Raw genomic sequence first — 19,283 nt, 5'->3', positions numbered from 1 at the left:
AGAGTTTTTGGGGAGGGGGAAATAAATCCATCTATTCATGGAGAACAATGCAGCAGTGCAATGTTTTATTGAAAAAAAAAAAAAAAGTCTCACTTGACGCCTCAGAAGACTGCATCGCACTGTTGGCAGGGCACTGCCCGGCACCCCGCCCCGCGCCAGGCTCTCCCAGCAGAGCCCAGCTCTCCCTGCTGGCTGCACTGCCTGCTGCCTGGCTTGGCCCGGCTCGGCTCTCTTTACCTCCCATCCCTGGGATGGCGGATCCTCATGCACAGGACTTGCTGTTAACCTGCTTTTTGTCCTTTTCTTTAAAAAAAAACAACAACAAACCACCACCTTTGCCCCGTCAAAGAGTCCAACATACGATTATAGTGCAAGAGGGCTTGGTACAAGTGAGCATTACCAGCATGCCGTGGGGGGACTGTCCTCCCCTACAAATACATCATCATAGGGTTAAAAGAACATCGTATCTCCAGAGATAAGCAGAGCGGGTTGTGGTGAAACAGCTTTCCAACCAACCCATTTAAAAACAAGGTCAGGAAAGTTTCTAAACAATCAAATACATTCACTTTAAAAAAAAAAAACAAAACAAAAAACAAAAAAGTAACAACAGAAAAAAACCAAAAACATTTAAGAACAGAAACTGTTGAGATGGCCCCTTCTCCCCCAGCCCTCCCTCACCCTGCAAACACTTACATATGCTGCAACTACAAACTGCTCCTGGGGCGGACGCAGCAAGGAATGACCAAACACGGCAGGAGATGCAGAAGGAATCGAGTTCTGGTGACAGGCACTTAGTGGGGCTTGGGAGGGCAGCAACAGAAGTGTCTCGAGGCCCGGCTCCATCTGCAGCGTGCACAGCTGCTCCTGGGGAGCGCCTGTGGCCCTTTCCCCCTGCAAGATGCCAGACCATGGTTTCCTACAGCAGAGAGGGGAATGCCTGTGCCAGAGACACGGAACTACAGAGAGGCAGCAGAGGTCAGAACGGGGAGGGTGGGACATGGCTGATCCCTGTCCTCCCTCCAGCAAAAAGGGAAGAGAGACAAAGTGCCTATTCTGGCTCTTGCGTGCAGGTGATGGAAGGTCCATTCCTGCCCCAACCTGCGGCGTGCCGCGAGAAAAGCACTTTGCTGAGCGAGAATGAGGGTGTGTGCAGCTCCCAGAGGACGTGCAAGCAAAGAGTGAGCCAGGCTGCAGCGTGAGGGGCCGCTGGGGACAGGAGTTGCGGCCACGCTCAGAGCCACGCTCCAGCAGGTAAGGCATCAAGAGGCAAAGATGGCTAAGGATGGCCCGGAGGGATCCTGGCACAGAAGCAATGCCTTCCTGTGCTGACCTCACACCTGCTTCGAGGAAGCACAAGGAGCAATGCCCAGCCCCGTCTGCCGAGGAAGGGAGCTGCAGCTCCCGGGGTGCCACGCCACAAGCCCCAGCCCATAGCTCATCACTTACATCAGGCTGTGAGGTCTCGTCTCTCTCTCCTCCCTCCATACTCCCCAGGGAGCACAGGCCCATGTTTACAGCTAGTGAAATCCCTCAAGCGAACAGTCGCAGTGCAGTCAGATGGCACACATGGAAACACAAAGCACGAGCATCTATTTATTCACAAACTCCCCCAAAACTGCCTGAGCTCTTCCACAGCCCTGCCACATCCAGGAGCAGCCTCAGCCTCCTCCGGGTTGGGAAGCGTGGCAGCAGGACGCAAGCCATCATGTTGCAGGTGCCCCGCTAGCTGCTAGCTGTGTGTTTGGCCTGCACTCGAGCTGTGGCTTCCCTGTGGGGTGGGAGCTCGCAGGGAGGACGTCAAGGCTATTCCAGTCAAACCCATCCAACCATCTGGAGATGAAATCAGTATTAAGGCAGTGAAGGATTGCCACTTTGCCTGGGAAGCTTTGCTCCTCACACTTCCCCACGGAAGATGCGTGTTCACAACCACCCTACCGGAAGGCTGGGGAGGGCTGCGTGCTTGCCTGGCCCTGCACTGAGAGATGCCTGCGGTCTGGGAAGCACCAGCTCCCAGTTATGCTAACCCTCATCTGCCTCTCTCTGCTGCCAACAGGCGACCGCCGCATGTCTGTGGGCTGCTTGGGTCAGGCACGGTGTAGGAAACCATGGTGGGGACCTTTACTGGCAGATGGAAAGGGTGATTGAAAATTCAAGTATGCTTTCCTCAGCGCACGGCCCAAGGCGGGCTCCGGGAACCCCAAACTGGCACAAGGGTTGTGTGGATGTCATCAACATCCCCACTCGAGGGCACTCTCTGCACCCCAACGCATTCCCAGCTGAATGTCTGTCTGCGCTTGCACCACTGGTCCACGCAGAAATCCACAGATACAATGTGCATCTGTAATGCTAAAAATAATAAAAAGTGCAACGACGTCAGTTTCTTTAAAACAATCCACATTGCTCTGTTACCGTCAGAGGAGGGAGCTGTCAAGGGGAGCCAGGAAACCTAACTGGAACAGTAGATTGCAAATTTCTCACAGCTTGCACAGTTACAGTGTAACTGTTCCCAAGGAGCCTAAAAGGGAACCTGTGTTGTACTGCTGCAGCAGTCAGGCCCTTCTCCCACGCAACTCTTGCACCCCGACCGCATCCTCCTGCCCTCTCGAGAGCCAATTGACCAACGGTGTTTCTTTTCTTAATTAAGGAGGGAGGAGGGCGGAGGAGCAGAGAGCGCAGGGGAGGGAGGGGGGTAAAGTGAGCAGGAACTAAGCACAGTCCTCAGGTTTGCATGAACGATGCCTTCGCCGTAAACAACGGGAAGGAGGGTCAGCCAGCCAGCCCCCCTCCCGGGGCGACCAAGACCTGAGCCAGCCACAGTCCTGGTCCCAAAAGGAGCATCAGGCTTGGAGTGAACGAGGGAGACCATTCAGCAGATCCACCCGAGAGTGGTTTGTTTTGGAACGTTTTCTTCTCTTTTTGGTTTAAAATGTCACTTGTTTGTTTTTTTTTTTCTCTTCCTCCTATGCCTCCTCCTCCCCCTAAAGATAAGCCCCTTCCAGTTAGCCAGGGCAGGAGCCGCAGGTGCACGTGGTGTTCCTGCAAGGCCCAGGAGGCACCGGTCACTTGTGACGCTGAGCCGTCTTCTTCCGTTTCCTCTTAAAGAAGCAGCAGCACCTGGAGCACAAAGAACAAGGCCAGTCAGCCCCGCGCAGCCCCACTGCAGTCCCCCCGCATGCACAGGCTGCTCCGTGTGCCCGGCCCCAGCCCGGGGACCTGCCCACAAGGTCGGCAGCGGCTGGCGCGTGGATGGCCGACGTGCCCAGGCCGATGGGCCGGGGGTTGACGCCTGCCAGCGGGACGGCAGGGCACAGCCCTTCCCTCTTCTAGAGGCTCAACCAGCACAGGAACACCAGGAGCCGCGTGGGAGCAATGGGACAAGGAGCCAGATGGCCAGACCTTGGGGGAAGTCCGGACGGCACAGGGACAGCCCTGGCTGTGCTCCCCAGCTACAAGACACACGGGTTCAAACACCGCTCACTAAAAAGACAGGTGCCAAACAGATCTCGGATCAGGGACCAGGTTCCTTTACTGAACCTTTCACGACAACCAGAGCTTCCACCTGCTTCTCCCCTCTGCTAAGGCGAGGGAGATGCTCAGCGCCCAGGGATTAGAAGAAGCAAAAGGATGGAGAGTGGAGACTGAGGTGGAGGGAAGAACGCTCAGCACAGCTGAACCTCCAGCAGAGGTGGTTTCACTGATGGCATCGCACCGAATCCAGGCTTCCTAGCCCTGCTGCCTTCCTACAGAGGGACTGGGCATTTGAGGTGCGTCTGCCTTCCCACCCTCAGCCTGTCACCAGGAACCCTCTGCACAGAGGAAACGTGTTACTTCTGTGCAAGTTCTGCTCCTGAGCTACGGATCTTTCTGCCATTACAGCCATCTCTGGAGAGACGTGGAAAGCCCACCTCTCCAGGCTGCAGAACAGGCGTGAAGCTAAGCAGCGTAAGTATGCAAACACCATTTTTTCCTACAAGCTTCTTTAACCAACGGCTAGACCCAAATCCTTCGAAAACACTGTGACAACACTTCCACATTGCTTTCAGTGGGGTCCACCGCAGCTCCGAGATGTCAGCACTGTGCTCCTCTGGGGGAACAGATTCACACTCTCCTTCACCCCAGGAGGAGCCTATCCCTTACCTCGGGGCGCAGAAGCCATGGTGGCCAACACCACGGCATAAGCCAGCACTGTCTGCTGGGAGACTGCAGCCCTGTGACACACGGAGCTCAAAGCCACAGCGGCGGGAGGGCTGTGCCCATCACACACTCCTGCAGGGACATATTGCCAGGGGAAGTGTAACGTCACGATCTGGCTCTGGGTTCCTCTCAGGTGCTTCTAACAGGCCCAGCTTGGAGGTGAGCCGAGAAAAACCATGACACGCTTGTCCTTCCAGGAACACAGGCCTGGAGCAACCTGTCAGCTGGGAGCACTCCATCCCCAGGACACTCACAGCATGCTCTGAAGCTTCCTGCACCCAGCACAGGATCCTGCATGCTGGCACTCTCAACCCCTGCTCCAGGACTGGTGGTGAATTTTATTGCCCCAGTCCTCCTGCCGCCCTCTCTGGGTTTAACCTACAGCAGTATTTCTCTCCCACGGCAGCCACCTTCCTTCATGACATGGGTGATGGTAAGTAAGGGAGGGGATGGTTATGGGGAGAGATGATGACAATGCATGAGTTACGATTTCACATGCAGATGGTAAGGAGAGAAGAGGGCTGAGAAGCGCTCGTTTCCTTGGGCACTGTACAGAGGGAGCTGGCTGACTTCTGGCTGTGGTCCCTTGAGACTCGCGTCTTTTTAGGGTGTTACTTAGAGGTCCAGGGAAGGGTTCAGGAAAGGAAGTCCTGGCAGGTCAGACAGGCAGAGGCAGAACACCAAAACGAAAGGATAAGGCAGGCTGACAACTACAGAATGTGATCTCTGTGCATGCAGACAATGCCCAAGAGAACAGCCCCAGACTACAACATACAGAGAAGCCAGAGATGCCAGAGGTATCGGAGGCAATGCCTATGGAGAGCAGGGCAGAGGCGGGTCAGTCTCTCATCAAGCAAGGATATTCCTGACCCACAGCGGCATCACCTCGTTCTGCAAGGTTCCCACCAACCCCAGGGCGCTGCCTGGGCCTCAAGGAGATGCTGGAGGCTCAGCTCAGCCCTCTGCAGCACCGGCCACATCACAGCCCTGGCCACAGAGGGGATGGGGGGAGGGAACGCATCACAGCCTCCTCAGGGCCAGGACTGCAGGTTCGAGAGCCTGATGAACGGTACGTACACCGGAGCTGGGCCCGGAGCGATGCTGATCCCAAACCAGAGGGTTGGATGGGCTCTCCCAGAGAGCCAGCTCAGCTGCAGTGCTCCCCCAGTCCTCAGCCTGCTGCTGGGAAAGCAGCCATCTCCTGCAGGCTGCGGCTCTGTCATTAGTGCCTGTCACTAATGTCACTAACGAATGCCACTGCTTTATACCCCCACTATCAATGTGGGCCCTGGTTGTGCTTCTCTGTAGGAACTCTCCCAGGAAGCGACTGCTCCCTGCCCTCCACACCCTTCATATCTGTGCGAGGAAGTCCTGCAAGATATTAGGCAAGCCTGCTCCCGAGTCTGCCCAGCTCCATTAGACATCATCTGCTCACGGACATTACAGTTTGGGGGAGATGGTAAGCCGAATAGAAAAGGATTAGAATTTGTCTTTTGCACAGATCGGTTCAGCCATTGGTCTGATTGCTGGGCCTCACGCGGCCCTCAGACACGGCCCGCACCCTCCCCAAGAAGCGCTCAGCAGGGTCCTAAACCAAAACAGCCCTGGGTTGGCATTGAGCTTGTGCCTGTTTATGGTTTGGCTGGTTGGATTTTGCCAAGCCCAGTCTAGTCTGGTCCGCTCCCCCTTGCATGTGGACTGGAGAGAGGGACTCACCACAAGTTGAGCATTTTCAGGCAGCTACAGAGAGTGTAGAGAAAAAACACAGAAAGGAAGAAAGAGCAATTAGTTCACAGAGGTGGGATGAAAGCATGTCACTGCAGCCATGCAAACATGCAGTGCAGACTGGCAGACACACACCATGCCTGCCCCCACCCTCCCCGGCCCTCATACCACCTCTGCCCTCACCACAGTGCCGCTGAGAATCACCACGTGTTGTGAGACCTCAGACAAACACTGCACCTTCTCCCCATGGTCACAGGCCCTGGAAGGCCCTCTCTGGGGCCTAGGATCACACAGGAGCTCCAAACCACCACACGTGAGACTGCTCTATACCCTGCAGCTCCAACAGCAGAAGAACCAGCTCATGGATCTCTGTCTGTGAACTGCTGTTCAGCGTGTCCTCAGGAAACCCCAAAGCAGAAGCATGTGCACAGCTCCTCTGCTGGCCAGGAGCTCCAGGGAAAGACCTTTCCAGTGCTGCATCTCATCTCAAAACACAGAGACCCAAATTCAGCTGGTTCTAACCCTTTCTGGACACAGCAAATCAATCTTTTGAGTCTAAGAATCCTTTGCTTTCCTCATAACTGAGGGAATTTATGATCACAGATGCAAGGAAAGATGAAGACAGCTCTCCTTGAGGCAAGAGGAATGAAGCAAGGAACTGGGGAACTACAGCAAGAGCCCCCAGACCTGTTGATGCAGAGCAGCCTGTGCTCTGCTTCACAGCGACCGCTGAAACCCTCCAAAACAAATTCTGAACCACACAGAGTCTGAGAGGGACAGAACAAACGACCAGGCACAGCTTGGACAGCACAGCTCACACATGCTTCTTTTCACCTATCTTGATATTCCCCTGTACAAGAGCTCTGGGTGGTCATCTGCCCCAAAGCATGTGCCTGGGAACCCCACTTCAGTCCTGACCACGACACAGCCTGTGACACTGAACCTGTGGCCTCTGCAGGCCCCACCACCCAAATTTAAGAGGAATATTGCCGACTCTCCGAGCAGCACCTCAAGACCTGCCCTCCCCACCATGCTCTAGGAAAAGCCTGTGCCAAAACCATGGCTCACTCCTTGGCTGGGAGGAGAAAGCACATCCACTGCTTGGTTATATAGCTGCCAGGATCATGCCCAGCTCCCACCAAGGAAGATCACAGAAGTGCTTTCTGAAGGACAGACAGCAAAGGACTTTCAGCACAACAGTGACAAGGTGGAACAGAAGTCTCCAGCCTGATGGATACTTCAGGGCCATTTCCATCCTTTCTCACACCTCCCTGTATTCCTTCTTACCCTTCCACAGATCATTCCTAGGAGAGGGCTGAGCCAAGCCACACCAGCATTACCAAGTCTGCCCACAGCCAGGCACTAGGGCAATGTCACAGCACTGACCAGTCTGGGGGCAGCTCCAGGCCCACTTCCCCTTGTTTGGAGAAGTTGGGATTACCTGCTGGGGTCCTGCTCTAGTTCAGGGGCAGCAAGAAGGTCCCGTGCTGAGGATCATGCAAAAGGTGACATGATGGTGCCAGATGCAGCTTGTGTGCAATGGAGGCCAAAATGGTCAAAGCAGCAACTATGCATGTCGCTTCTCACTCTTTGCCACAAGCTACAGAGGAGAGGTCTGCTCAAAGCGAGCACAAGGCTCCCCATGAGCAGAAGGGCTGTTACTGGTTTCTCTCTCAGCCTCCCAGAACTGGACTGGGAGAATTCACAAAGAAAACCCCAAGTCCCTGAAAGGATTACTGTCATACCACTCTGGATACCTGGCATTACTTATTGCAGCCACAGATGAAGTGTTAACTCAGACCAACAACTTCTTCACTGAGTTGTGCTCAAGCTACTCCTACACTCAGCATGAGCGTACAGAGTGTTCTCCTTTCGGAGGTTCCTGCAATCTATTCATGTTACTTTGGTACTTGTGCTACCATCTATTTTGCAACACATGCTCTGAGTAAGAGTTACGTTCTCCAGCCACAACAAGTTTAAAAAGCAGCAGCAGCACTGAAGGCACCATGCACAAAAGCAGCAATATGCAGGAAAAGGGCATGGGACACGAGCATCGAGTACTTCCCCATGGGTAGATACCCCTACTCGTTTCACAGGAGGAAGATTAATGACCACACCAGTGGAAAGCCTGTTTGTAAAGCCAACGTACTTAGCTTCCTCCACCACTTCCACCTCTGCCTGTGCTGTTATAGGTGCGTTGGAGTGTGCCCCCGTCGGGTCGTCCACGTTCAGCTCCCCGTTGGTTGAGCTAACCACCTGAAAAACAGACACATTCCCCATTAACAAAGCTCCCCCCACAGCACGGTTCCACGTGATGCATCTCCACCCATCTTAACAAGGCATACTGGAGGAATGGGAAGACTGTGAAATAATTTCTGCCTGTTCCTGTCTCCTGTTGGTTCCTGGGAAGCCTTTACATCACATTCCCCGTTTACAGCAGCCACCCGGCTTTTCCCAGGCATTTGGCCTCACAGTGGCAGGTATAACTGCAATTCAGTGACACGCAGATTCTGACATGGAGGAGCAGGTACCTGCACTGATCCTCCGTGCCGATCTGCAGCCAGGTGAGATGTCAGGTACGAGGTATTGGTCTGCCGGCTGGGCTGGATCTCCCACTCTCCTCGGCGATCGGATGACACCTGCTTGAAGTCCAAAAGCAGGAGAGAAGGAGAAGAGAGGGCAAAAGGTGAATGAGGTGAAGAAATGAGAGGGTGGCTGTTAGTGAGTTAGTCCATTTTGTTTCTCTTTAGGTTTTTCTTGCAAAACAGCAAGGCATTTAGACAGCTAGGCTACAGCTTAAAGTTACCAAGTATTAACCATACATTCCTTCAGCTTTACCCACTGCAGGAGTGCATTCCTTCTCTGGTGATAAACAACAAGAAAGCTCACATCTATCCAAGAAGTTATTTCTATGCACAGCTTTGCCTGCATGTGCACAGCAACAACCACGCTGGCAGCGTGTTTCACCCTGTCTGCTAGGTCCCACATAAGAGCCCTGGACACAGCAGCAAGTTTGGATACCCAAGACTGACCTTCCTAAAATACTCATTTTTTTACTCAAAAGTGCAGTAAACAAGAAACTTCTGCCAACTTCTTCATCTCCAGTAGGTGCAAACTGTATACAAGGAAATTATTAGAATTTGATTTGTTTTATTAGAAGAACCACTTTGCACTTGCACACGACGCTGCTTACAGGTCATCCAGCTGATGGCAACATGCCCAGCGTTCATCTGAGGGCAATGAGCACCTCTGTGCAGCCAAACCCAACAATCAGCTGAAGGAACTTATTGCCAAGGCTGGAAAGCACAGGACAGGGAGGCAGATGTGTGTCAGATCTCACGCCAATGGCACAGAATGGAGTCCAGCATGACGTTACTAAGGGCGTGGCTGTGTTGCTGGATGCAGTCATTCCCTGCAGCCACACGAATGAGCCTGAGCCCTGGTCAGACCCAGAGAGGAGCCACTGTGCTGCTGTGTGGCCAGGAAAAGAGGGAGGGGCTGCCAGCAATTCCACATAGGATGACTCCAGAAACCTTCCTGTGCACTTGTACAACGCTAACCGGTCACCAAACTGGAACGAGAGCGTTTGCAAAAGGAAGCAGAACAGAAAAGCACTCTGCTTGCATGCCATAAAACAAGCACTATCAATCATTTCCTCTGTGAGTGACGTCTGGGTCCGTCCCTGAGTGACCCACAGTGCAGCTCCTCCTGAGCAGTCAACAAACCCACTTCACAGGGAGCGTTTCCCTAGAGATGCCTTCATGCAGGCCTGTAAATCTTGTTAAATGTTTGTTCCGTCAGCCCGAGCCACTGCTTATCCTTTTGTACTTGGTAACATTCAAAGGAGTTACTGGAGAAGCACTTCCCTTGAAATTCTTCTTTGGTTGATGCAGGTCACAAGATTAAGAACGACTGGAGAATTTAAACGGAGTTTTAGAAGTTGGTGAAGTACATATCTTGAGTGCTGCTTTCTACAAAACACTGTACTGCTAGTTTCCTTGGCCAGATCAGGTGATGAAGCTGTATGTCTATCAATACAGAGAGCATGGCCTGGGAGCCTGGAGGCACTCTGCAGGAAAGGCGTGAGAAGACACAAGAGCCAGATTTCCGTCTTATGGTTCTACACCCAAGTATCTGATAAAAAGTCTCTGGTGTGGGAGAGAGAAGGTATCTATAACTTCCATAGCAGCTCTGTGCTGAGAGGCACTGAGGCGCCCATTCGCCGCCTGGATAAGCTCTCGAGAGAGGTCTGCTATCTGCTGGGTGCCTGCATTTGGGACATCAGGAGGAAGATGTTGGGTAGGATAAAGCTGGAGGACTACTATCCCCACCTGGTCCTTCAACCTGGGTGGCATAAGGCTGCGACCAGGGTAGGAAAAAAATGTCAAAAAAGTCTTTATGTGCCTTGGGAAGATGCTGAAGGGATTGGGAATGCAGGTGGTGCTCTCCTCAGTCCTCCTCGTTGAAGACTGAGGTCTGGGCAGGAAGAGGAGAACGAACCAGCTGGATGACAGGCTGCATGGGTGGTGTCACACTCAGGTCTTTGGCTTCTATGATCTACGACACACCTTCAGTAAACCACGGGATGGGCACAACTGACTGGGAAGAGCAGCAAGCTGGCTGGGCTCACTGCGAGAGCTTTAAACTGGAACTGCTGGGGCAGGGGGGTGTAGTGCTGAGGAACAGAGAAGAGCCAGGGAATGCTGTCAGCTCAGATCTGTCCCGGAGGTTTGTGGGAAGGCTCCTCTGGGAAGGCAGCGTGTCTGAAAGCTCAACTGGAGTGCCTCTATACCAACGCACGCAGCATGGGGAATAAGAGGGAGGAGATGGAGAGTGTGGTGCACTTGGAAAACTTTGATCTTATTGCCATCACAGAAACATGGTGGGATGATTCACATAACTGGAATACCATGATGGAGGGCTATGAGCTTTACAGAAAGGGCAGGCAAGGTAGAGGGGGTGGAGGTGATGGCCTCTGTGTTAAGAAGTGGATGGACTGCAAGGAGCTGCCTCTGAGGAACAGCCAGGAGCAGGTGGAGGGCCGGTGGGTTAAGGCTGGGGGTGGGACCAGGCTGTGCATGCTCCATCTTGAGGAATTTAAGGCCAGGGTGAATGGAGCCCTGGGCAATCTGATCTACTACTCGATCTAGCGACTGGCAGTCCTGCTTGCAGCAGGGGGGTTGAAACTACATGATCCTTGAGGTCCCTACCAATCCAAGCCATTCTGTGATTGATTCTATTCAATAATTGAACATCCTCAATAATGTTTAGGAGAAAAAGAAGACAAAAGGTGCCCTGCAATTGCGCCAGGGGGATTGAGGTTGCATGTTAGGAAATCGAGAGAGTGGTCAGGCACTGGAATGGGCTGCCTAGGTGGTGTCACTGTCCCTGGAGGTGTTAAAAAACATTAGATGTTGTACAGCAGGATATGGTTTAGTGGGATATATTGGTGGCTGGTGGATGATTGGACTGGATGATCTTAGAGTGATTCTATGATTAAGACTGAAAGGCTTAAAAAGACTGAACGTGGTCCAAATAATATTTTGGGAATGACAGCTGTCTTTGTGCTATGTACTAAAATTTGTGAACTAATATGCTTGAAAATGAAGCCAGGCATCATTGTCCATCAAAGAGAACAAGATGCCTTGATTGTACGCAGCATGAAGATCTGCTGTCAGAGCAGACAACTACAAACTGCTACCCAAAACGGAGTTAATGCATTAATCAGGCAATATAATAAAGCACATTATTTTACTACCACTGTCAACCCAGTCCACACTAATAAGCATGCATAAATACAGTACTGCACACATGCTTCAAACAGTGCAGCCTCCTACAAGCAACACTTCTAATGAGGAATATTCATCCTGATTGTATCTGAAGGCTTTAGATGTAGTCTGTATTGGGTGTTCTATCATTCCAAGCACAGCTGCATGGAACAAGAAGAGTTGAGCCCAGACAGGTTACTGCATCTCACACTCAATTCTGTGCCCACAAAGCCCAGCTCGCATGAGCTATGTGGGTGCAGGAATCGCAGACACAGCCAGAACAGCACGCAGCAGTTAAAGGAGCAGAGCGAGCCCAGAACCACTCACTGGGAAGTAAGAGCACCAACAGCTCCAGCTAGGGGCCAGCAGCTGGAGATCTGCTCAACTTCTGACACCTCTGCTAATACAGAAAATCCAGACTCTCAACACCAATATTACCACTAGAAAGAAAAAATGGGGAAATTCATAAACTTGCAGTTTATCTGGGCCACAACGCCCAGCCTCCCCGAAGGACCCTGTGCTGGCAGTCTTTTCTGCTGTGCAACACCAGTGCCACTGACAGGGCATCCTGAGCTGGACGCTGTGCACATCCATGGGACACACATCTTACTCCACTCCATTTGTTCACAATCTGGAGGAATTCCACCGCTCTTCCAGCCATTTGTTGCTTTGAGAAAGGTTTGCCAAAGACCGAAGTCTTCCTAAATTAAGCAAGAAATGTGCTTGCCACAAAGGCAAGAATCAGCCCCTGCTACCCGTGCTGGCACAGGGTTTCTGTTCTCCAGACCAAGGGGAATTCAGAGGGATGCCAAGCGAGACAGTGCTGCCAACACACCTGATTGCGCAGGGCCTGCTGTGAAGGTCGGTCCCGATGGACGTGGCTGTCTCTCGTTATTGCAGACGTCCCGGAATCTACGTGAACAGATCCCACTGGAGTAGGCTGGAAAACAAGGTGTTTGTTAGGACACAAGTCAGGTCGGCTCCTATCATGCACAAACAGCACAGGAAGACATCAAAACGCTGCACTAAGGTACTGGCAGCAACCAGGCATAATTACAGCAAGAGCTACGGGATGCCTGTGATTTGACTGCTTGCTGGATACCGGCATCAAACATCTTGTAGAAAAGTGAACTAAAAAGATACATCTGAATCTCTTCCAGTGTCAGATCGCACCGCACAAATAGGATTACTGCAACTGCAAAACATACAGGCTTGTTTTCCTCAGCTCATTGTCTTGTTGCTTTTAAAAACCACCCTTGCATAGAAACAGGATGTGTTAAAATTAAAGCTTCATCTGCTCTATTCTCACCAAAGTCACAATCCTTGCTCACAACATCAAAATCTCCATAGCAACCACTGCAGTTGCAGTGCAATAGCAAGCTTGTCTTACAAGGTGCTTTTTATCAATTGTTTTTGTAATTAAACAAAAATGAGAGAAAAATCATGATTCACGAAGGGAATGATTTCTTACTAAAATGAACTGCTCTGCGCGCAGAAAACACCGGCAATGCTAAATATAGTTGGATGGGAAGTCACTGGCAGCGGTACCAGGTTCAGCACTGAAGGCACTTGAGCCGGCACCAGTGACAATTAATTTACAGCTGCCTTTGCCACTGGTGGTGCACAGTGACTGGCTGTTAGCAAGAAGGCTGTCAGCAGAACGACACCAAGCGACGGGCTGCAGCACAGGCACAGATCAGATGGGCAGCCAACGGAAGAGCTTTAGATGCTTTATCAGATTTCCCAGTGACATATCTTTTAGCAAAGATCCTCCTGAATACAAATGGCTTTTGACAATAGGAGTAATGGATTGAGATCACGGTTATGTTCCATCTGGTGCTAAGTGGAGCTTGGATACTCCCACGTTGCCCTGCCATATTTAGAGCTGGCTCAGCCTCTGGAGCAGGGTAAGCCCAGGGATCGTCAAGAGATCACAATCAGTTTGCCTTTTATTGTTTTCTGAGCACCTGTCAGAGCCCTGCCCACATCTCCTGTACTTCTCTTTGACAACTCAACTGCTATGCTGGGTGCTGAGGAAGCAAGTATGGCTCCAGCTGTAAGATGGATGTCTTCAGATATTGATGACCAAAGGTTTCAAATCATATGCTGGGATAGAGGAAATAAATTCTAGTCCTGCTCATGGCTGCAAAGGAGCAAGTCAGCACTGAATGTGCCACACCAAGGCAAACCCAAATTGGTGGCAAGGGGCCATCTGCCCCTTAGGATAACTCATGGCACCACAAGAACCCCCTAACACAGCACCAGGACTTCTCTCTGCATTGAGCCTGTACTTGCTGGCTGCAGAAAAGAAGGGAGCGGTTTGATCCTGACTCACTGGCACTACTGGAACAAACCGAGAGCCAGGTGGGGAAGCAGCAAGGCCTGCATTCTGCAGGAGGGACTCACAATTGGCCTGCCGACCCAGTCATAGGCGTAGTCAAAGGTGTAGCCTTTCTTCTCAAACAGCTCTGTGAAGATGGTTCGTAAGTAGTCGTAGTCTGGTCTCTCAAAGAAATCTAACCGCCGGACGTAACGGAGGTATGTGGCCATCTCCTCTGTTGGAGAAGGGGAGAAGGGAAGCAGTGTCAGCTCTGCCCACGCATCACTCCATCACTTACAAGCCTCTCAGCGCATGGCACGCGATACACACACACACACTGGAAAGGTGCTTTTCAGTCAACTCTAACAAGGCCCTTCCATGGCACAAAGCACGACAGTTCTCCAGGCTGGACCAGGGGCAGATCTCCAGAGCTGCCCAGGCTCTGCCACATTCAGCCAGGCAGATCGATGGGAGCTGAGGACAGCCTGCAGGCCTTCACCCCCCATGACCTACCCAGCCTCCTGCTGCTTATGAACCTCACTCAGCTCTCTAGAGCCCTCCAGCCCTGCCCAAAGCCTAATAATAGCTTGCTTTCATTCTGAATCTTCTGAATGAGCTGCTATAAAGCAAGGCCTATATTACAGCACTGAGCATCACGCAGGGAGAATTGTCTGGGCTGCTGCTGATAACCTTGGCTTTCCTTTGAAAACTACTGCTTTAGCAGCAGCCCACAATGCAAATCGATGCAAATGCATCTCTAACAATGCTGGAGTCCCACACCTGCTGCAGAGGGCTGCTGCTCTACCTCCAGCAAGTTCCACAGCAAGTTTCACTCTGTACCCCTGTATAAAAACAAACACTAAAATGCACTCTACAACAAAGGACAGTTCTCTGAGCCTGCCTACAGGATGCTCACACATATGTCAGCTCATTGGCATTTAAAATAGACACAGTGATTTCTATACCAGCACAGGACTGTTGTTCTGAGCAGAGCTCAACATTAGGAATGAGACTGGGTACTGCAGGAAGAAGCTCAGCTTTTGCCTTTAACTGACAAAAATAAAAGCAGCTCTGCTCGGTGATGGCTAGCTACGCCTATGGTTGGCAGCTTGTGTGTCACACTGAGGCAAAAGAAGAAGAAAGGTCATTTCCTCCTCCTGTTTTTATCTTTGAAAGATGGAGGATCAATGGGTTTCAGGCAAGTGTGGGAAAGAAGTTGTCTCATCTCCCTTCAGCTGAGACCTGCATGTGTGACAGAGCTCTGAGGAAGGAGTACTGGGAAGGGAAGAAATGGGGAAAAGAGCAAAAATGACAACAGCCAACCTGATGCCTTTCTGCTTGGAGCTTGGTGGATTTGGATGGAAACGTGTCTGGGAAATAAGAAGGACTTGAACAAGCAACAATTCCTTCCAGACTTGCTGCTCCTTGTGCTGGTAAAGAGCCATGGACATGAATTAGTGGGCATGGTGAGATGGGTTGATGGTTGGACTAAATGATCTTAGAGGCTTTTCCCAACCGTAATGATTCTGTGAGTCTATGAGAATGGCTCCAACAGGAATGGGGCTGATTGTGAGGTGCTCTCCCTGTTGTCCAGTTTCTCACCTCGCAGACAAAATACTGAAACCACTGCATGGAGGCTACCCCGTACCCCGGGAGGGCTTTCACTTCTTGCTCTGCTCTCCCAGCTCTGCGATGGACTTCTACTGAACTGGAGAAAAGCTGCCAAGCTTTGCTAGAAGCACACCCTTAATAAAGCTCTCCTTAAAGCCATTGTTAGAAGGTGGAATTCAGTGACATCGTCCCATCTTCTAAGCTGGCCACCTAAGATTTTAGCACCTGTAAGTCTTTTCAATTGAAAACAAATCAACTGAGTAGAGCCAACACAGTCACTTGAGAGAGGGAAAACAACAAGGTTCTCTGTGGGAAGGAAGAAAAGCAGGGACATGGGGCACTCGGGCACTGCCCAGCTTGCAGAGTGGGAAGAGTTATGCTTGGACCAAGCCACAGTCACAAGCTCTCAGCCCTGCCAATTCCTAGCAGCAGCCCCAGTTGTTTTCCTGCTTGAGGAACGACACAACACGTGTACATCACTGAAATACTCTCCGCCAGAGCTGCTCAGAGCTATCATATTAAACAAGGAATGTGTGTCTCCAACTGCACTCCAGTGACCCCATCAGTGCTTTACCTGGAAAGTTCTCACAGAGAACTTCAACCGGAGTGTTTCTCTTTGTATCCCCGATCTTCTGATACCTCTCTTTTAAGGTGTCAGCCTGTAGTGCACAAAGACAAAACAGTTGTGGGGAAAGAGTTCAACAGTGTGAGAAATGACATGCTATGTGGGAAGAAAAACAAGGTGTTTAATACTGATTCTGGGTGGTAGCAGGTGACGTTACTTGCAGCTGAACTGCATCCTAGATTACAGTATGCTACCCTGCTGTTATCTTCACTATGTGCTTTGCATGCAGTCAGCACAGACCCTCCAGAGAGGCATTTAGAATGCCTTCAGTACTTGAAAGGAAGCACGCTGGTTGTGCTCACAGGGCTCATTTCTTACTAGCCCAGTCCTGGTATAGGGAAGCTTTTCTGGGGCAAGAAATTAAAACTGCATATACTTTGATTGCACATCAGTATCCTGACACTCCAGCAAAGAGCTGTCCTAGGCTGAGAGCCATCTGCAAGCATGACAGCTTCATAAGCAACTGCAAAAGCAGTTAAACTGTGACAGCAATTTTGACATGTCATGTTTTTACTGTGCATAACAGAATGCCACCACAGAGTCAAGCAACCAGATTATATCAGTCACATTTCTCCCAAATCCCGTGCTACTTCTTTCACCCCCAAAGTGTCTGTCACTTAGCACTGATTAAGCAGCTGGTCATCCAGAAAAATGACATACTTTTCAGTTTGTTTTCCCACCTGAATCGCTCCTGAAGCAGAGCACTCTGCTCCAGTTGGCACCCTACAAACAGGTTTCACTGCCTCCATTTCAAAATATGCCCATTAGTCCTGCCAGCAATATAATTAACATTGTAAGATGTCCTCTTAAGACCTTAGCATTGACAGTAGAGACCAGAAGTGGAGGCTGAGGAAACCTACAAGAATGAAGATGCCACGTTTTCAGGCTGAAGAGTTTGGGTGTGCTCTGAAGCTAAAGAAATGCAGGACTTCAAGGAACACACAACTAATTCTCATTAAGTTCAGCACTGATCCAAGGAAAATTTTGCAGTCTTGTCTAAACCTGGAATTATTTTAGAGTAGTTTATAGGATTACTTTAAAGCGGGCAAGTTCAAACTAAAGAAATAAAATATGTAATAGAATAACACACTCATAGATTTACCAGTGGAAGTGCACCTACTGCCAGAGAGGTTCTGAGTCCTTTCAGGATCGTTTCTGTGCTTGAAAATCCCTTCTGTGTTTTCTGAGTTACTGCTGACACTTCTGACATGTGTTGATAAGGCAAAGCTGAGGTTAACTCTGGATAGATGGTGACAAAGCAGCTTAGCAGGTTCTATCATGCCATCGGCCACAGCAGCACTCTGCTGAAGACTGTGAGTCCAAAAGCTCATCTGTTTTTTCACAGCATACCAACATGCCTAAAAGGAGTCACTGTCTTCACTAAAAACCTCTTAAGCTGATCACCCTCACTCCCTTCACTCAGTGCAGCTCCAGAGGTGAACACGTAGCTGCATGATCAGGAAGGTGGTGGAGAAGTGAAGATGAAGCCAGAAGCAGCCTTGGAGCCAGCACATGGCATTCTGCTGATGGATGTCAGCTGCGGCTGTTGTAACTCAATTGCTCGCAGCCCTCGGCACTGTACATGACATTTCATAAACTTACAATCCAGAACTGAGCACTGAGCGTCCGGTGTCCCTGGAGGGAAGCCAAGCTCCGTACTTCTGCCAGAAAAACTTTTCAGGCTAAAGTCTCTCGGCAAGTTAAAACCATCAGACTGCTCCTATTACAAACACGATCCTAGATGCAGCTGGGGCACTGTGTGCCATAACCGGAATTTCATAAACAACCATTGTGTTCTGGGCAGGTTCACATTACAGCTAAGCTGCTCCAACTGCTCAGCAGCCCCACTGCTGCCCTCTCTGTCCCAGCTGCTCCTTTGTTCGCATCTTCCCTGCAGAGCTGCACCGAGTCAGTGATGCTAACACTAATCTGCAGTGACAGGTAACGTACTTCTGGCCTGGCATCTTCTCTGCAGGTAAATCTAACACCTTAGTATTCAACTTCACAGACATACAGGACTGCTCTGCCCTGATTTTCCATATGTTATCCTGACAGATTCACATCTGGGCAGAAAAGTGAGTTTCAAGGGGCAAAACCTAAGACTCAAACCTACCTTCAGTCCTTGCCAGGGCAGACTGCCTCGGAGGAAATACATAAACATGTGGCCAAGGGCTTCCAAGTCATCTCGACGACTTTGCTCTGCAACAGAAGAGATGACAAATTATTGCTGCAGCTGCAGAAATTGATCTGGCTGGTAGGAAAAGGGATTTCAGGCAGAAGGCTGTGGCAGGAATGCTCACTTGAATCATACAATCATTACGGTTGGAAAAGACCATTTAGTCCAACCATCTACCTACTGCCAATATTGCCCACTAAACCATGTCCCTCAGTGCCACATCTACATATTTCTTAAACGTGCAATCTCAGGGCTTGTGCAAAAGAACTTGGAACTCGTTACAAGGAACAAAAACACACGGATCAGCTAGCAGATAGGAGCTGGGAGCCAGTGTGCAGAGCACTGTGTGCAAAGGATGTGCTGGATTACTTCCTCTGAGCCCCGCAGGAGCGGGCAGGGGACACTCGCAGCCAGCTGTGGGAACTGACACGCACACAGTGCCAGCCATCTCCTGCTGCTTCTGGAGCTCAGTGCATCACACAGGGTTAAAAATAGCTCCTTTTAGCGCTGCTTTTGCTCGTGAAACACTCGCTGCTGTTGCCATGCAGATGTTATGATTATAGATGAGGTAAAAAAATATCAAAAGGAGGCCTCGAGCCAAGGGAAAGGCATCCTTTAAAATAATCTACCGAAATGTGGCCCACACTGCCAACAAGCCACAGGATACAAGGGAGAACAAAGGCAACGCGAGCAGCAGGAGGTTGTCCTGTTGGCATCACTGCTTGCTGGACGAATGGTCCCAGAGCTCCCCAGCAGCGCAGGGCCCCCAGCACTGCTCACCAACCGTCTCTGCCTCCCAGCAGCAGCGACCTGCTCCCCGCCGGCCCCCCCCGCGCACAGAACACGGAGCACACGGGGCCTCGA

At 50.9% G+C, this 19,283-nt stretch overlaps 1 protein-coding gene across 8 annotated transcripts in view; it reads right to left on the bottom strand.

The window, feature by feature from the left end:
- Positions 1–1,598: 1,598 nt before the first annotated feature.
- Positions 1,599–19,283, bottom strand: part of CSNK1G1 (casein kinase 1 gamma 1) — an 85,490-nt gene continuing 67,805 nt past the window's right edge. For 3 of the 8 annotated variants that reach the window (XM_010717145.3, XM_010717147.3, XM_019619312.2), the window contains exons 7-13: positions 18,357–18,442; positions 16,193–16,277; positions 14,094–14,242; positions 12,523–12,627; positions 8,451–8,561; positions 8,069–8,175; positions 1,599–3,114 (exon numbers count right to left, since the gene is read on the bottom strand). In XM_010717145.3, the coding sequence (XP_010715447.1) occupies positions 3,060–3,114; positions 8,069–8,175; positions 8,451–8,561; positions 12,523–12,627; positions 14,094–14,242; positions 16,193–16,277; positions 18,357–18,442 (698 nt within the window). In that variant the 3' untranslated portion in view covers positions 1,599–3,059. Of the gene's footprint in view, positions 3,115–8,068; positions 8,176–8,450; positions 8,562–12,014; positions 12,389–12,522; positions 12,628–14,093; positions 14,243–16,192; positions 16,278–18,356; positions 18,443–19,283 lie in introns of those variants that run through there. The other 5 variants (XM_031555189.1, XM_010717148.3, XM_010717143.3 and 2 more) reach the window with 3 other exon arrangements.

Source organism: Meleagris gallopavo, chromosome 12 (assembly GCF_000146605.3).
Source record: "Meleagris gallopavo isolate NT-WF06-2002-E0010 breed Aviagen turkey brand Nicholas breeding stock chromosome 12, Turkey_5.1, whole genome shotgun sequence".
NCBI classification, from domain to species: domain Eukaryota; kingdom Metazoa; phylum Chordata; class Aves; order Galliformes; family Phasianidae; genus Meleagris; species Meleagris gallopavo.
The sequence above is the reverse complement of the archived record's forward strand: the minus strand, read 5'-3'. Positions and strand labels throughout refer to the sequence as shown.